Here is a 19037-nt window from a genome sequence, read left to right as displayed (position 1 = left end):
CTGGCGGGTAGGAAGCCCCATGACAAAGGGGACCAGAGGCCGGGCTCACGGAAGCAAGTAAGAGGGTGGGGGGGTGGCCCCTCCAGGCTGCCCACCCTCACATGACTCTGTTCCCAACCATGCAAGCACCGATGCACACGCCCACCAGGCCTGAGGCACTGGGAGAGTGAAGGGCTTGAAAAGCCAGGTCCACAGCAATTCCCACCAAATGCCTGGCTTTAAGCACTTTGGATATTTAGACAAGGGGTGTCCTATTTAATAAGTATTTGATAAGAGGCTGGGCAGAATCCACTAACCTAAGTGCAAAATCCCAACCACCTTGTTCCATCAGTGCTGCTAGAAATCTAGAAACAGAAAATGTGCATCCCTCTGCAGGGTGGGGGCTCCTTCTTCTCCAGGGTCTCAAGACAACAGCTGTTCACTCCGATCTAATTGTGTTGCTGGTTTGCTTAGGGAAGGACTGAAACTGATCTGAGAAGGAAAAGGGGGGGGAGGAGTACACCTGCCCCTTCCCACCCTGACAGAGCACCAGGTTTTGGGAGTCTGAGCAGGAGAAATGGAGGCAACCCAGGGAGGCTTTCTGACATGTGAAGCTGTGACCACACTGAACAGTGCACCTTTCACAACATACAACAGCCAAAGCCAGCCAAGAAGGGATTTCTCAGCCAGTCCAAGGAAACTGGAACCGAAAGAGAAGCTAGAATTCTCCTACTTTCAGCATGGGACAAAATGTGGTACTGTGGTACTGGGACCCTGCTTGTCAACTGCATGGCTCCAGTATCCAGCAACAGGAATTTCTGGTAACTGTTCCATTGCCATTCCCGGGATACCTGGTTGTACCAGGTTGTACCAGAACGCGGCAGATGAAAACTCAGGAAAGGGAGGGAAGGAAGGAAGGAGGGGAGGGAGGGAGGGAGGGAAAGCAGGGGAAATGAACCTCCTGCACCTCTCAAGCCCAGTGCCTGTCTGTCTCTCTTTTATGGAGCCCCTCAAGACACTACTTCCTAGGAAAGAGCAAGGACCTGCAGAGAGAAAATAACAGAAAGATGTGTTCAGTGCGCTGTCAAGCTGCTCCAAAGACCTGCAACAATCCCCAGGAGCCCTCGCTTCCTTGCCAAGGTCCTTTCCTCACGTCCTCTCACCCCCGACCTGGGCCCTGCTCAGTTTGGTGCCAAGCCACTGGCGGTTACTGCTTTGACATGGATCATCCAGCCACACGAGAAACCCAACTTGCATGCACAGAAGGGGCTAACCTCACCCCCCGTGGACCTGTGAAAACAGCTGGGATAACCAACAAGGTGCTTCACAGAAGCAGTCTTCACCAAGACCGATCAGCCCAGAAGTAGCGCAGTAACCACTCATCTTGCAAGGGGTGTGTGTGAAAAACACGAGTCCAAGTTGTCTGGAGCCCCTTCCAAAGAGGGTCCCCTGCATGCCTGTGAAGATGCGCCGGGCCAGGCTCACACGGCCTTTCTGCCCAACCTCTCAAAAACACTGACTGTCCCCGTGTTGTCCATCTGGGCACTGGGGGCCTCCGTGGTGCTGCTTACCTTGGTGCTCCCCAAAGTTCTCTTTATGGTGACCTGGAACTCAGAGTCAGGCTTGTTCCGGGAGCTGGTGATGCTGCTGTCCTGGGCTTCCATGGGCAGGCAGCGCTTGCCCAGCCTCTTAGCAACATGGCCTTGCGGGGACAGCTCCTGTCGCTTTCCTTTGACGGGAGCCACAGGGCCTGCTGGGCTCTTGCTCCCCAGTCGCTGGGTTGGAACAGGGGGTGCCACCACCAACTTGGGCTCAGAGCTGGTGGCTTTTGCTTTGACTGTCACCCCAGCTTTGCAGCTCTCCTTTGCCTTGGAGGGCTTGAAGAGTTTCTTCAGCACCCCAGCATACTGCAGGACGGAGCTGTCATCACCATCGTCGCTCTCAGCCGCTTTCTCCTCCTCAGCCTCCTGCATGTCCCCCAGGCGACTGAACACTCCTGTGGGCTGCCAAGACACCACAGCAGGTCAGAGGTGGGGAAGCAGGCACCGCAGGATGCCCTGGGGCTCCTGCTCCTATGCAAAGCAGGCCTCTCTCAAGATCCACAGGGGCTACAACAATGGATCTAGAATGTTTGTGTGGGTGGGGTGGGGGGAGAAAGCATATGGCAGAGATGACTGTATGGGGATGGGCTTGCTATTGCCCCCCCCCACCCCCCATACAACTGGAGGAGGGCTAATGTCCCCATCTTCAAAAGGGGGAAAAAGGAACATGGGAACTACAGACCAGTCAGTCTGACATCAATCCCTGGGAAAATTCTGGAGCGGATTACAAAACAATCTATCTGGAAGCACCTTGAAAACAATGCAGTGATTATTCAAAGCCAACATGGATTTGTCAAGAACAAATCCTGCCAGACAAATCTGATCTCATTTTTGATCAGGTAACCTCCCATGCGGACTGTGGGAATGCAGAGGACATAAGATACCTCAATTTCAGCAAAGCTTTCGACAAAGTGCCCCATGATCTCCTAATTAGCAAACTAGCTAAAAGCGGGCTAGATGAAACAACTATCAGGTGGATCCACAGTTGGCTACAGAACTGGACTCAAAGAGTGCTTATCAATAGGGTCTTCTCAAACTGGGGAGAGGTAACAAGCAGGGTACCGCAGGGCTCAGTCCTGGGCCCAGTGCTCTTCAACATTTTTATGAATGACTTGGAGGAGGAGGTGCAGGGAATGCCGATCAAATCTGCAGATGACACAAAATGGGGTGGGATAGCTAAGACTTTGGAGGACAGAAACAAAATTCAAAGTGATCTGGATAGACTGGAGTGCTGGGCAGAAAACAATAGAATGACATTTCATAGGGATAAATGCCAAGTTCTGCACCTAGGAAAAAGAAACCAAATGCACATTTACAAGATGGGGGATACGTGGCTCAATGACACTGCAAGCGAGAAGGATCCTGGAATTGTTGTCGATCACAAGCAGAATATGAGCCAACAATGGGATGTGGCTGCAAAAAAGGCCAATGCTCTTTGGGGCTGCATTCATAGAAGCGTAGCTTCCAAATCCCGGGAAGTACTAGTTCCCCTCTACTCAGCACTGGTTAGGCCTCATCTGGAGTACCGTGTCCAGTTCTGGGCACCGCATTTTAAGAAGGATGCAGACAAACTGGAGAGGGTTCAGAGGAGGGCAACAAAGATGATCAGGGGTCTGGAAACAAAGCCGTTTGAGGAGAGACTGAAAGAACTGGGCATGTTTAGCCTTGAGAAGACTGAGGAGAGATATGGTAGCACTCTTCAAGTACTTGAAAAGTTGTCACAGAGAGGAAGACCAGGATCTCTTCTCGATCATCCCAGAGTGCAGGACATGGAATCATGGGCTCAAGTGACAGGAAGCCAGGTTCCGGCTGAACATCAGGAAAAATTTCCTGACCGTTAGAGCAAGACGACAATGGCACCAATTCCCTAGGGAGGTGGTGGGCTCTCCCACACTGGAGGCGTTCAAGACGAGGCTGGACAGCCATCTGTCAGGGATGCTCTGACTTGGATTCCTGCATTGAACAGGGGGTTGGACTCCATGGTCCTACAGGCCCCTTCCACCCCTACTATTCTATGATTTTATGAATTCATGCTAACTATATGCTAACACATATAGGAAGTGGAAGGAAGGCCAAGTAACAAAGGAAGAGTACAGGCAGGTAGCACAGAATTGCAGGGATGACATCAGGAAGACTAAAGCTGACAACAGGCTGAGGTTAGCAGGGATGCTAAAAAACAAAAAGGTTTTCTTCAGCTACGTGCACAGTAAAAGGCAGAGGAAAGAAATGATGGTTCAGCTATCAAATAAGGATGGCAAAATGAAAACAGAAGACAAAGAAAAGGCAGAAGTGCTCAATTCCTACTTTGGCTTAGTCTTCTCCTGAAAGAGGATTTATGACCCCGCTAGCAAAGCCAAAGTACAGGCTGAAGGAGCAGGATTACAGCTTGAGATTGATAGGCATATGGTCAAGTAACACCTAATTACTTTAAATGAGTTCAAATCTCCAGGGCCAGATGAACTGCATCCTAGAGTTATAAAGGAACTGGCAGAAGAACTCTCAGAACCACTGTCTATTCTCTTTGAGAAATCATGGAGGACGGGGGAAGTGCCAGATGACTGGAGGAAGGCTAATGTTGTCCCCATCTTCAAAAAGGGCAAAAAGGAGGAACATGGGAACTACAGACCAGTCAGTCTGACATCAATCCCTGGGAAAATTCTGGAGCACATGATAAAGCAATCTGTCTGGAAGCACCTTGAAAACAATGCAGTGATTATTCAAAGCCAACATGGATTTGTCAAGAACAAATCCTGCCAAATGAATCTGATCTCATTTTTTGATCAAGTAACCTCCCTTGTGGACTGTGGGAATGCTGTAGACATCATATACCTCGACTTCAGCAACACTTTCGACCAAGTGCCCCATGATATTCCGATGAGCAAACTAGCTAAAAGTGGGCTAGATGAAACAACGATCTGGTGGATCCACAGTTGGCTACAGAATCACACTCAAAGAGTGCTTATCAATGGGATCTTCTCCAACTGGGGAGAGGTAACAAGTGGGGTACCGCAGGGCTCAGTTCTGGGCCCAGTGCTCTTCAACATTTTTATTCATGACTTGGAGGAGGAGGTGCAGGGAATGCTGATCAAATTTCAGATGACACAAAGTTGGGCAGGATAGCTAATACTTTGGAAGACAGAAACAAAATCAAAGTGATCTGGATAGACTGGAGCGCTGAGCAGAAAACAACAGAATGACATTTCATAGGGATAAATGGCAAGTTCTGCACCTAGGAAAAAGAAACCAAATGCACAGTTACAAGATGGGGGATATGTGGCTCAACCACACTACAAGCGAGAAGGATCTGGGAATTGTGGTAGATCACAAGATGAACATGAGCCAACAATGTGATGTGGCTGCAAAAGAGGCAAATGCTATTTTAGGCTGCATTAATAGAAGTATAGCTTCCAAATCACATGAAGTACTAGTTCTCCTCCACTCAGCACCGCTTAGGCCTCATATGGAGTACTGTGTCCAGTTCTGGGCACCGCACTTTAAGAAGGTTGCAGTCAAACTGGAGAGGGTTCAGAGGAGGGCAACAAAGATGATCAGGGGACTGGAAACAAAGCCCTATGAGGAGAGACTGAAAGAACTGGGCATGTTTAGCCTAGAGCAGAGAAGACTGAGGGGAGATATGATAGCGCTCTTCAAGTACTTGAAAGGTTGTCACAGAGAGGAAGGCCAGGATCTCTTCTCGATCATCCCAGAATGCAGGACACGGAATAATGGGCTCAAGTTACAGGAAGACAGATTCCGGCTGAACATCAGGAAAAACTTCCTGACTGTTAGATCAATACGACAATGGCACCAACTCCCTAGGGAGGTGGCGGGCTCTCCCACACTGGAGGCGTTCAAGACAAGGCTGGACAGCCCTCTGTCAGGGATGCTCTGACTTGGATTCCTGCATTGAGCAGGGGTTGGTCTCGATGGCCTTGTAGGCCCCTTCCACCCCTACTATTCTATGATTCTATGAACTCCTGCAGCCTCCAAATGATTGCAGTTCCTGCCAGAAGCACTGGGGCGCTACTTGCCTCTTTCTCCAAGTGAGGGGGAAAGGGCAGGGACTGCCATTCAGAGCTGTGAGAAGACCATAGTCACAGCCAAGAGATGAATGGCCAGGCCCTGAGAGACCTGCCAGAGAAGGAAGAGAGGTGGCAGCCAGATGGAGATGCCAGATGGATTGTAGCCCCTCCTCCAGAGGAATTGCCTGCAGTTGCACTCTGCAGGTGAACTCTAAGGGAGGCCTAGCCTAGGCAGAGTCCTACGGGCCTGCTTGACAAAAGTGCCCCCCCCCCCCGCCCTACACACCTCCACCCCATGCAGGGAAAGGAACAGCACCACCCTTCACTCATGGGCCAGAGTAAGTGGGGGAACACCACACTTTGGCACTGCCTTTTCAAGTGGCCCCCATTTGAGGGATCCAAGGCGGGGGTGGGTGGGGCCTGGTGCAAGCTCAAAAGAACAGCTCCAAGGGCAAACAGGCACCAGTATCCCTGTCTTACCTTGCTTCCAGTAGTGGTGTCTGCACTGGTTTCTGCACCAAGCCGGTCAAATACTGAGGTTCTCTGTAAACCTGTCATCAAAGATGGAGAGGGAAACACACAGGCGGATTTCCATCAGACACTGCACAAAATGAAAATGGTGGATGGGGTTTTCAAAGAGGTGACAGGGGCCAAAGATCTATATTATTTCTATAAAGATGCCTTTCACCAAAAAGCCTTTGAAGCAGCATCCAAAAATAAAAACAGGCACAAAAATGAAAAACACTGCTGCATAGGGGCCCATTGTTGCCAAATGCTTCTCCTCCCTGGTCCAGCGGTACCAAGCTTCTGAAGCCCAGCAGGCTGCCTCGCCCTCTGCAGTTTAGGCAGCAAAACCTTAGCTGCTCTCTGGGCAAGGAAGGACTGGCCTGCCTGGGATGTCTCATGCCATGTGAACCAGCAGCTGCTGAGTTCTGGCCAAAGCGCACCAGTCTCACTCAGAACAAGACTGTTGGGTCATCACTGAGGCGCGGTCCCAACCCGAAGCCTAGCCACAGCACAGCAGCAGGTGCACGTGCCGCCATCCACGACCGGGAACCCATCACTGTGAAGAACAGCAAGGCAGACTGCCCTGCTCCGCTCGCATCCCTGAGAGCGCTCAGGGTTAACAGAAGGGGGCGTTTCTTTTCGCTAGGATGTTATTGCCTCATAGCCCAACCTAGTGGGATCTGGCAGGGAGGGTTTGCAACCTTGGGACTCTGGGGAGGAAGGGAGCTGGGGCTTTCTCAAGGCTGCTGGCGCCAGCAAGAATGCTCACTGTGACTCAAGGCCGTGAACCATCTTGGCTGGCCAGGGGGGTGGACTTAGCTGGTGGGGTGTGAAGTTGCCACCTCCTCCCTTGAACGGGGTGTGTGTGTGTGTGTGGGGGCGGGGGGATTGGAGAGCTGGGGGAACTGCTACAGAGCTTGGAGATTTTCCATCTGGCGTGGTGGTGTCTTGGTTGCTGGCATAAGACACAGAATCCTACTTAGGAGTAAGGCATTAGCCAGGTAGTTTTATTGTTTTGCTTATATTGGGTTTCCAAGCAAGGGATTGGTTCTTGGGTATTTTTCTGTATTTCTTTCTATTACTCTTCCCATTTCCCTTACCCCGAACCTGTAAATAAACTTCCTACCTCAACATTCCGTGCTGCTAGTTCTTGTGGTTGGGTCGAGTACTAAATCTAGAGGGCTGCTGTACCAGAATAAGTGGCTGTGAGTGTTGGGGTACCTGAGGGGTTCCTCCTAGTCTCAGGTGTAAGGAGCCCTGAGGAGGTGGTGGCAACGGAAGAGAGCAGCTGGTAGAGTCATGACCTCCCTCCTACCTTTATCATCACTGACACACGATTTAGCATCCGGAAAATATCAGCTCTTAATTAAAGGGGTAAAGCAAGCTTATTCCCATTATGGCTGAAAAGGTAATCTTGCAAGTGTTGTGTGGGCACTGAACAAAAACTCCACTGCTTGGGGGAGTGTAATGGTTATTGTATATTTCTAATTTTGTTTCTCTCCATGAACATTTTAAAATATTTAAGTTTAAACATTTCAATCCTGGGCCTGGAAAAAGGGCTCAGCGAAGCTGATATCGAAAAGAGGAGCTGCTGCTGGCTCCACGAGATCAGCTGTAGCCAGAACATTGGCTGCCGGCTGAATGAGCCGTTTGTCTCTTTTACTCAACACGTCATTTTTTCTCCAAGGGCAGAGTTTACATGGCCATGACCATATGTCTGCTAGGAGCCACCCAGATGCCCCCGCCCCCATTTTCCTAATTGTAATTGAAGGACGCCACCCCCACCCACTCCAGATGCGGACAAGGTACCTTTTGCCGCCTGCTGCTCCAGGATCTTCTTGGTCCTGGGCGTGGTTCCTTTTGGCATATGGACAATGTACTTCCCTTCCATCTCTGCTGTAACACGGCGTCTTTTCACTGGGACCGTGGAATTCTCAACCTCAGAACTACAGAGAGCTACAGCGGCAAAAGCGAGAAGATACAGCTCAGGGCAAATTCTCCCACCAGAGCAGTGCTGCAGAAACGGGTTTCCGCATCCACTGCTCATGAGCCCAAGCAAGTATGTTTATCAGGACAATAGAGCAGGACTCTGCAAGCGCTTGGATGCCCTGTGGGGTGGCACTTATGGCGAGCTCTGTGCAGCTCAGATGCCTGCAGCCCAGACAACGCAAAGGCCGCAGCACCCTTCTGATCCCACCAATCTTTGGCTTCCAGCTTTTCAGAGGTGAGGAGAGGTAAGCAACGACAGCTTCCTCTCCCAGCATCTGCCATACCCACTGTGGATGTGAGGGAGGCTGGGCCCAGCCCTGTGCTCAGTTCCCAAGCCCTCCAGTTGAGAAACCCAACTAAGCACATTCAGAAGCAATACAGATACCAACATCAGTGATTTAACCACTAGGAAGGAGCAAAGAGCAATGCTATGGAGAACTTGGGAAGGAGCCATTCATTCTGACATTTCATCAAACAAGGGCATTTCTTTATTTATTTAAGTGGACTCTTCCCACATTTCCACCAATGGGCCAGTTTTGCAGATTCTTAATTTTTTAAGCACACTTCCTCCCCACCCCCCACCGCCCCTGCAAGCAGACAAAATGAATGTGAGCATCTTCTCCAGCTACTGTAGCTTTGAAGAGGGCAGATGGCAACACGACATTGCTGCTGTTAGTGTACCCCACCCTTCCATCCACCTCCAAAAGATTTTACTCGCTCAGCATCCTTGAACCCCAATACTCTAAGTCACCATATGAGAGTGCTTATTATCGTGATAAGTACACCTCATATCTTGTGTGCACTGTCATGGAATCTTTTCCGTGAAGGATGGTTAAGGAATATTTTCAATACCCATCTCTCGCTCATCATACAGAGCGCTTCCAACTCTTGGCTCATTCACCGTCCCGCTGCTCCTGCAAAGTAGACCGGTAATATTCCCCCTTTACAAATGAAAGACGGAGGATCATGAGGAGTAGCTTTGTCCAGGGCACTTGAGAAGCTTCACCCAAGTTCACCCCCCTCCTTCTCTCAAGTGTTTGGTCCCCTCCTCACTAGCTGCAGGAGTTGGCAGAATTCATATTGCCTTTGCTACCTCTGCTCCTCAGAAGTAGAGGGAAGCCGCAGGCTCCTAAATATTGGGCTTCAGTAACTCTATTTATTCCATCTAAAAGACAGCAGGGAACAGAGAAAATATGCGCCACCATGGAGACAACTTGCTGTGGGAGGCTTGCCTGCTGAGGAGGAACAGTTCAGCACCCTGCCGCTGCTACCTTTGGGGCAGTTCTACCAGGAGATGCAGCAGCATTTACTTCTCTGCTCACCTACATGTTTCATTGTATTTTATGATTGGTTTTAATTGTTGTTAACCACCCCAACTGGTGCATAAACACCAGAATGGTGGGATATTCATTTTTTTTGTAAGTGCAAAATAAATACATTTTGAGAGCTATGCTGGGAAGCACAGACTACATAACCGCCCAGAGAGCTTCGGCTATTGCACAGTATAGAAATGAAATAAATAAATAAATGCAAGCCACACATTCCAGAAAGAAAACCGTGGCACCCAAGCTTGGTCAAGCCCCAACCAGCACTGAGGCAAGGCAGAGAGCAAAACCAAAGAACAGCAGCTTTGAACCAAGCACACAAAGGCATACAGCGGTGCAACATGGTCAGAGAAGATGACCCAACACCTGCCACTGTCCTCACCCCCCCAATCACCTGCTTTGGCATTCTTTGCCGCCATTTTGTTGGACACGGTAATGGAGATTTTGGAGGCACTCGTGTCGGGTCTCCGAACAGGGGTAGAAGGTGGAGAGTCTCGGCTCAGGCTGTTTGCAATCATTCGGGTGGCAGCTGCAGAGACAGCAAGCAGAGTCGGTGAGCAGAGCAAAATTGCGCCTGCGGGATGGGGGTTGATCTGTTCATCACACTTTTATCTTTCTGTCAATACAATATACTCAAGGAAGCTAACACAGAGATTATGAGCAACAATAAAAACATAATTGAACAGTATTATTTGACAGCTATGTTGCCTTTTATAAGAAAAAGAAATATGTTTTATGGCACCTTGACACTGACTGTTAAGAAGCATTTCATTATAAAATGGCACATTTTGTAATAAAGAAGTTCTTAAAAGTGAATCCCTAGGTGCCAAATGAATTTATTTTTCAGAATCAAATAGGTTTTTTTAAAAGACCAGCAGCAATTACAATAAGAGCTAAAAAACTATCTTAATCTTTAGACTGAGCCTGCGGGCAGGGCTTTCTTCTTTTTTTATTGATCTATAAGCCACCCTGGGAAGCTTTTCAGCTGAACAGCCAGATAAAAATGTTTTCAATAAACAAACAAAAACCAATAAAGAATGAGATAAGTTTTACCTGGCATCTAAAAATCACCAGATTTGGCACCAAGCAAGAACTCCCAGTGCGGAGGGGCCATCACTGAAAAGCCCCTATTCCTGGCAGCCACCTCAGAAGGTGAGATGATGAGCTTCTTACCGCTCCAACCACCACCTAACACAGACAACCGTACAAAATGGAGGACGAGACCTTCCAGGAAGGATTTGTCTGTTGGCAGCTGCCTCACCCTCTGTGCAACATCGGCACCAGGCTTGGATCTGGCCTGACCCCAGGGCCCTGGGCACAGCATCATTCACAAGACCCACAGAGGAATGCAAAGGCGTAGTAGAAGAACTACATTGTGGGATGGGTGGATTTTACTTTTTTATATGAAAGAATGGAAGGATAAAGATATTGTTGAGTGTATTAGCATCACCACATTATTCATGAGTGAAAACGCTTCTGTGAAGAACATCCAGCGTGACGGACAACCTGGAGGGAAGGCTTAGCCTCCGCCAACGGCCTCTGCTCAGCAGCCAGCCGGTCACGTCACCCCTACTCACCGCTGTTGGCGTTCCTGCGGAGTTCGGACTGCAGGGTGGTTTGGCTGGAGGCCACCGACTCTGTAGCAGCCTTGCACATTTCCTAGAGACAGAACGCCATGACACAGTGGTGAGGAGCAAATGGGGATAATTCCCCTGGTTTGGCCACTTGTCTTCCTACCAATGCACCAAATAACATGGCAGGCCCACAGAGGCCCACCAGATTTGAGAAACACACCAAACCACCAGATTCAGCTGCTGGGCCCTGGAGCATGAACCCCGGAAGGGCCAGCCCTAGAGAACTGCAGCTCCTCATACAGGGATCTGGCCTGGGCATCATCAAGGGTCTCTGGGACTTCCTGCTCCTTCATTCTCCTTGGGGAAGAACTTTGCATCCTCTGAATGTCCCACCACACAACGCAGGCCAGATCCTTTGCCTCGGATGGCTGAGCTAAATCAGCAAAGGGGACTGACCTCTTTGCTGGCCCCAGAGTCTTCCCATGCTTCCCTCCGCCCAGCCACCTCGCACTGGGCCAGGGCCACTCTGCTGCCCACAGAAGCATGAGTTGCTCGCAGCAACTCCCCGAGCTGCAGCAATATTCATGACAGCTCCTTAAGTAGAGGTTTTACTGGCCAACCGCTCTCCTCTCCCCCAGAGAGATCCTTTTGCCTCACAGACCGAAAGATCCTGCCCAGAATGCCAGGAGGCTGGCAACACGTTAGGGGCCAGCATCACCCCATTTTAATTTAAATCATGGAAGAAAATAGGGAACAACTCCAAGAACACCCACCTGCCTGTACACCACTTTGGCATGTTTGAGGATAGCAATGATATCCCCGACAATGGTGATGCCCAGCTCGTTCATGATCTCCTTGTTCAGGTCCATCAACATGTTCTTCTGGATCCTGAAGGGGACAAGGTCTATGATGGCAAGTCATGGACTACACCCTTTACAAACCCAAACAGTCTGAACAGGGTGTGCTACCACCTGACACAAGGAAGGGGGTGGGGTTGCTCATTGGTGGGGAAGGAAGCAGCGTTTGGAACTGAGAGGCTCCTGCCACAAGAGGGAACTGGCTAATGGGTCAACTCTCTTTTTTAAAAGACTTCAGAGTGAAAAAGATTTCAACCATCTATTTTTCCCAATATCATTAACACAAACTCAGCTTTATTCTTTAAGCACAGACTTACAATTCTAAAGACATTTAAAAATATTCCTATAGAATCATAGAATAGTAGGGTTGGAAGGGGCCTACAAGGCCATTGAGTCCAACCCCCTGCTCAATGCAGGAATCCAAGTCAGAGCATCCCTGACAGATGGCTGTCCAGCCTCAACTTGAACTCCTCCAGGGTGGGAGAGCCCATGACCTCCCTAGGGAATTGGTGCCATTGTCGTATTGCTCTAACAGTCAGGACGTTTTTCCTGATGTTCAGCCGGAATCTGGCTTCCTGTCACTTGAGCCCATGATTCCGTGTCCGGCACTCTGGGATGATCGAGAAGAGATCCTGGCCTTCCTCTCTGTGACAACCTTTCAAGGACTTGAAGAGCGCTATCTTATCTCCCCTCAGTCTTCTCAAGGCTAAACATGCCCAGTTCTTTGAGTCTCTCTTCATAGGGCTTTGTTTCCAGTCCCCTGATCATCTCTGTTGCCCTCCTCTGAACCCTCTCCAGTTTTGTCTGCATCTGGACACAGTACTCCAGATGAGGCCTAACCAGTGCTGAGTAGAGGGGAACTAGTACTTCCTGGGATTTGGAAGCTATGCTTCTATGAATGCAGCCCAAAAGAGCATTGGCCTTTTTTGCAGCCACATTTATTGATTGATTGATTGCATTTATACCCCGCCTATTTTCCTCTTGCAAGGAACCCAAGGCGGCTTACATTATCCTCCTCCTCTCCATTTTATCCTCACAACAACAACCCTGTGAGGTGGGTTGGGCTGAGAGTCTGTGACTGGCCCAAAGTCACCCAGTGAGCTTCCATGGCCGAGTGGGGACTAGAACCCGGATCTCCCAGCTCCTAGTCCAACACTCTTGCCACTACACCACACTGGCTCTCCATTGTTGGAATGGAAACACATCCCATTGTTGGCTCATATTCAGCTTGTGATCGACAACAATTCCAAGATCCTTCTCACTTGTAGTGTTGTTGAGCCATGTATCTTCACACATTCATGCTAAGAAACACAGTACATCTTGGGTTTTTAATCTCAGGAAGGCAAACATTTGAAAGATTACCTTGGGTTGTATACCATTTTGTATTTCAAGATTTAAATAATTTAACATTTCAGAGCTGCATGCAGAAAGATTTTGTGCACTACTGTGTAATGTGCCTGGGCTAATAACCCATCCTGCCACCCCAACCAGGCTATCTGCTAAAGGAACACTTGCAGCCACTTCTCTTTTGGACAGCTGCACAGAAAGCAGCCGATGGTGTCAATGTTCTTTCCTGCGCTCTGCTCTGCCTGTTACATAGACAGCAGGGCTGCTGCTGCTTTCCTGCCATGAGACCCATGAGACAGGTTCTAGGGATCACGGATTTCACTGCAGGGAAGATCCAGACGTCCCACTCCCCATGCTGCACAGAAAGCTCAATAGTGGATTGTTCCACTGCAGCTGCCTCTCTCAACAGCCTCACCTGTTATCCACAAACATGACAGCATAGTTGACAGCTGGCCCTGGGGGAATCCCAGCTTCTTTGAAGAACTGAATCCACTCTGATGTAGCTGACAAACAAAGAATGAGATTAACTTAGAAGCACAAGGTGCCTGAGCCAGGGCTAGGGCTCTCAGCTGATTAGTCCTCTAACTGCTTTCAGATACCCACAGAGAAATCCTGCAGAGAGGAGAGATGGTCAAAAGCATGTAAACAAGAGACAACGTTGGACGGCAAGGAGAACAAGATGGTGCCGATAAGCTACTGCCTACCAATAACTATTTGGAAACCCAGATCTATCCCTGTCTTTATAAAAGACTTCTTGGACGCTCCTTTTTCCCCAGAGACAGAGTCAGCTCACCTGACACCAGAGAACACCGAACTGGTACCAAAGCCAAGAATATAAGCATCTACAGGACGAATTCTACACACCATTGGAAGAAGGAGCAAAAGCTCAGGGAAGACATGAATGGAAAAGGTCCCCAGCAGTAAGAGGAGAAGATAAGGAATGCTAGGAAAGACCCCTGCCCAGAGAGGCAATGGGATAAAAACACTGGGATAAAGAGATTCATTAATCTGATTTCATATAAACCAGGTCTTTATGGCCTCCGACATATGTGCAGCATTTTCCAGTTACACAGAACTCTTCAGCAGCCTTCAGGCCTAATGCAACTGAACTGTGTTTAACTTGGAGGAAGTGGGCTCTGCTTTTATCCTGCAGATGTATTGGCAGGAGCCGGAAGTCTGCATGAAGGTTGCCATTTATTTCTGCCTTCCCTAGCTTCTCAGTCCTGCTCTAACTACCACTCCAGGACCTTGGCTAGGCAGGCCTTTTTCAAATTTGCAGCTGTTGCCACTTGTCTGAAGCTCAGCTAACTTGCCAATTGACCCACAAACAAAGAAAGCTCACATTTTGCAACACCAACACCGTCTCCTCCACCCTGCTGTTTGGCTTCTCTGTTTTGTTTGCCAGGATTCCCTTTCAAACTTACACAAAAGCCAGACTTACCCATAGTGACAGACACCATTGTGGAAAATCCAGGAAGACACAGGCAGGGACAGCCACGATGGACCAACGGAAGACCTGCAGTGAGGTAACACCCTCATGAAACAGCTGTGGTCATAAAGGAGACATTCCAACAGCAGGACTCAGAGACCAAGAATAGACTGCTACCATCCAGCCCCAGCAGCAACCCCCCCCCCCTCCTGGCCTGACCCACATTTACACCCTAGAAGGATATTTGGCTCCCTTTTCTGACAACGGCCAAGATCTCAGTGTTGCTTCGGGGCATGCGACAGCTCTTCCAAAGGAACAAGGCCACATGCCCCAAAGTGCCCCACAGAGATGCTGCCGTGCTCTGCATTGTTAGGGGCGTTTCTCAGAACAGCCTCGACAAGCATGGGGGCCGAGGGCCACGAACTGTCCGGGGGGGACACCCGGAGGGGCCGCCAAGCCCAGCGTGGGGCCGCAGCAGGGCCCCTGCCCGGCCAGAGAGCCTGCTGGCGGACGAGCTTCCCCCTGCCAAGGACGCAGGGGCAGAACAGCGCCCCCCCCCCCGCGGCCAAAGCTCAACGCGGCGACGCAGACTGGGGAGAGAATTTCCGCAGGTGCCGCTTCTCACCTGGGGAGGGAAAAGCGGCGCCTGCGGAAATCGCCTCCTCCGAGTCCCAGAGGCTGCTGGAGGGGGAGCGTCGCGGGCGGGGACGGCAACGGCAACGGCCCGCTCTGCACGCCTCCCCCCAAGGCCCGCACGCGACCCCCCGGACCTTCGGGCGACCCCTCCGCAGGAGTCCCTCCCCAAACGAAGCGCCCCACCTGCTCCCTTGAGGGATCCTCCGGCCGTTCCTGAGGCCCTCGCCCAGCCCCCTCCCCAGCCGCGGGGGCTCAAGCAGGCCGCGCCGGAAGCCGCGGGAGCTCGGGAAGCGGGCCGCGCCCGCCCGCCCGCTTCCGGCCGGGGCCCCTCTAGGCAGCCGCGCCCAGCGAGACGCGAGCGGCCGCGCGCGCCCCCAGCGGCCGGGCGAGCCGCGCTCCGGCTCCGCCTCTGGCGCGCCGCCTCCTCCCGGGCGCCCCTCGCGCCTGGCCCTGGGGCGCTGCGCCTCCTGCCCTGCCCCGCCTTGCGGGCGGCCCGGAGCGGCGAGCGGCGAGCGGCGAGCGGCGAGCGGGGCCGCCCCGCCCCGCCCCGCCCCCGGCTCTGCGCGAGCGATCCCGGCCCAGCCTCCCGCGGCTCCGGCGGCCGGACTGCGGCAGGAAGGCCGGGCCTCCCTCCGCGGCGGCCCTCGCCAACGGGTGCCCGCCGATGATCTGGACTCCAGCTCCCATCAGCCCCGGCCAGCACGGCCGGTGGTCAGGAATGCCGGGAGCGGCAGCCCCAGCCCTCTGGAGGGCGCCCGGCGGGCAGGCTACTCGAGGGCGCCAGCCTGCGCGCGCCCCCTCCCTTTCCAAGCCCGGGGGCTCGTCCAGCGCCCGAGCGCCGCTCGTCCCGTCGGAACGCGGGGGCCCGCGCGGGCGAGCCCGGCCTCTCGTTTTCCAGCGCCCGCTGGTCCCGCGGTGCCTGCTCGAGCAGGGAGCGCCGTCCGGGGTCAGGCGCAGCAGGCGCCCGCCAGTCAGCTTCTCCTGCCGGGGCTTGCCTCCCTTTAAGTCCAGGGCTGCACGCGGCGGCAGCTCCGTCGCCACTAACCGCAGACACTGGGGGACAGGTAGACCGGCCCCCGCCCTCACACGCGTGGCCACTGCCCTCGTTCCCGGGAACGGTAAAGGCTGCCTCGACGAGTGAGCCGCTTGTGGTCCCTGCCCCTCCTAGACGTCGGGTAGAACTTCAGGAACATTCTGAGAGGCAGAGCGCTCCGTCAAGCCTGCGCCAGGAGGCCAAGGGTTCCCGTGACAGCGTGCTGCTCAAGGGCTCACCGAGGAGGAGGCTGGCCGTGGCTACTAGTCCCGGCGAGTACCCGCTACCTCCATTGCTGGGAGGCAGTATGCCTCCAAACGCCAGTTACTGGGGGTGGGGGGATGCTTTCGTGCTCATGATCCGCTAGTGGACTTTCCCTTTGGGCATCTGGTGGCCACTGTGTGAAAAGAATGCTGGATGGCCCAGGCCTCTGCTCTGCTCCAGCACAGCTACAGTTATTACTATATTTCTGTACTGTTTTTCTGCAACCAACCAAGGCAGTTTACAAAAATTCAGAAACCAAACTTCATAAACCAATAAAAACATAAGAAAACATTTTTTTTTAAACTCCTTAAAACCGTTGTTGTTGTTCAGTCGTGTCCGACTCTTCGCAACCCCACGGACCACAGCACACCAGGCCTTCCTGTCCTGCGTTCTCTCCCAGAGTGTGCTCAAGTTCATATTCATTGCATCGGTCATGCTATCTAGCCATCTCATCCTCTGCCGTCCCCTTCTCCTTTTGCCTTCAGTCTTTCCCAGCATCAGGGTCTTTTCCAGGGAGTTTTCTCTTCGCATTAGGTGGCCAAAATACTTCAGCTTCAGTATCTGTCCTTCCAATGAGCAGTCAGGGCTGATTTCCTTTAGGATGGACTGATTTGACCTCCTTGCAGTCCAGGGGACTCGTAAGAGTCTTCTCCAGCACCACACTTCGAAGGCATCAATTCTTCGGCGCTCAGCCTTCCTTATAGTCCAGCTCTCACAGCCATACATTACTACTGGGAAAACCATAGCTTTGATTAGACGGACCTTTGTCGGCAAGGTGATGTCTCTGCTTCTTACTATGCTGTCTAGGTTGGCCATAGCTTTCCTCCCAAGGAGCAAGCGTCTTTTAATTTCATGGCTACAGTCACCGTCTGCGGTGATCTTGGAGCCCAAGAAAGTAAAATCTGTCACTGCTTCCATTTCTTCCCCTTCTATATGCCAGGAAGTGATGGGGCCAGATGCCATGATCTTAGTTTTTTTAATGTTGAGTTTCAAACCAGCTTTTGCACTCTCCTCTTTCACCCTCAACAAGAGGCTCTTGAGATCCTCTTCGCTTTCTGCCATTAGGGTGGTATCGTCTGCATATCGGAGGTTGTTGATAATTCTCCCGGCAATCTTAATTCCGACCTCTGATTCATCCAACCCGGCATTTCTCATGATGTACTCTGCATATAAGTTAAATAAGCAGGGTGACAATATACAGCCCTGTCGTACTCCTTTCCCAATTTTGAACCAATCGGTTGTTCCATGTCTGGTTCTTACTGTTGCTTCTTGACCCTCGTACAGGTTTCTCAGGAGACAGGTAAGGTGGTCTGGTACTCCCATCACTTTAAGAATTTGCCAGAGTTTGTTGTGATCCACACAATCAAAGGCTTTAGCACAGTCAATGAAGCAGAAATAGACGCTTTTCTGGAATTCTCTTGTTTTCTCCATGATCCAGCGAATGTTGGCGATTTGATCTCTAGTTCCTCTGCCTCTTCGAAACCCAGCTTGTACTTCACAAAAAGCTTAGGGATGACCTGAAAACAAAAAAGGACACATATAGGAAGTGGAAAGAAGGCCAAGTAACAAAGGAAGAGTACAGGCAGATAGCACAGAATTGCAGGAATGGCGTCAGGAAGGCTAAAGCTGAGAATGAGCTGAGGTTAGCGAGGGATGCTAAAAACAACAAAAAGGCTTTCTTCAGCTACGTTCATAGTAAAAGGCAGAGGAAAGAAATGGTTGTTCAGCTATTAAATAAGGATGGCAAAACGATAACAGATGACAAAGAAAAGGCAGAGGTGCTCAATTCCTACTTTGGCTCAGTCTTCTCCCCAAAGAGGGTCTATGACCCCCCTGGCAAAGGCGAAGTACAGGCTGAAGGGGCAGGATTGCAGCTTGAGATCGACAGGCATATGGTCAAGGAACACCTCATTACTTTGAATGAGTTCAAATCTCCAGGGCCAGATGAACTGCATCCTAGAGTCATAAAGGAACTGGCAGAAGAACTCTCAGAACCGCTGTCTATTCTCTCTGAGAAATCATGGAGGACGGGGGAAGTGCCAGATGACTGGAGGAGGGCTAATGTTGTCCCTATCTTCAAAAAGGGTAAAAAGGAGGAACCTGGGAACTACAGACCAGTCAGTCTGACATCAATCCCTGGGAAAATTCTGGAGCAGATGATCAAGCAATCCATCTGGAAGCACCTTGACAACAATGCCGTGATGACTCGAAGCCAACATGGATTTGTCAAAAACAAGTCCTGCCAGACAAATCTGATCTCATTTTTTGATCAAGTCACCTCCCTTGTAGACCGTGGGAATGCTGTAGACATCATTTAGCTCGACTTCAGCAAAGCTTTCGACAAAGTGCCCCATGATCTCCTGATGAGCAAACTAGCTCAAAGCGGGCTAGATGAAACAATGATCCGGTGGATCCACAGTTGGCTACAGAATCGGACTCAAAGAATGCTTATCAATGGGACCTTCTCCAACTGG

The 19037-nt window shown here is 51.1% G+C and overlaps 2 protein-coding genes across 2 annotated transcripts in view; both read right to left on the bottom strand.

Moving 5' to 3' along the window:
• The window catches only part of AKT2 (AKT serine/threonine kinase 2), a 31782-nt gene extending 30178 nt beyond the window's left edge, over positions 1-1604 (bottom strand). The window contains exon 1 of the mRNA XM_084814491.1: positions 1551-1604. The gene's annotated coding sequence lies outside the window, so the exon portion shown is untranslated. The remainder of the gene's footprint in view (positions 1-1550) is intronic.
• On the bottom strand, positions 1368-15573 carry C10H19orf47 (chromosome 10 C19orf47 homolog). The gene is made up of 9 exons (XM_084814492.1): positions 15450-15573; positions 14643-14717; positions 13617-13704; positions 11771-11885; positions 11001-11082; positions 9818-9952; positions 7919-8065; positions 6083-6153; positions 1368-1982 (listed from the first exon to the last, which is right to left on the bottom strand). Exons 2-9 carry the CDS (start codon positions 14659-14661, stop codon positions 1461-1463), a joined length of 1179 nt encoding a protein of 392 aa, XP_084670618.1. The 5' UTR covers positions 14662-14717; positions 15450-15573; the 3' UTR covers positions 1368-1460.
• Between the last annotated feature and the right edge of the window lie 3464 nt (positions 15574-19037).

Source organism: Heloderma suspectum, chromosome 10 (genome assembly GCF_057233095.1).
Source record: "Heloderma suspectum isolate Gila_16-S chromosome 10, 16-S_ref, whole genome shotgun sequence".
NCBI classification, from domain to species: domain Eukaryota; kingdom Metazoa; phylum Chordata; class Lepidosauria; order Squamata; family Helodermatidae; genus Heloderma; species Heloderma suspectum.
Note: the sequence above shows the minus strand (reverse complement) of the source record. Positions and strands in the feature narration are given on the sequence as shown.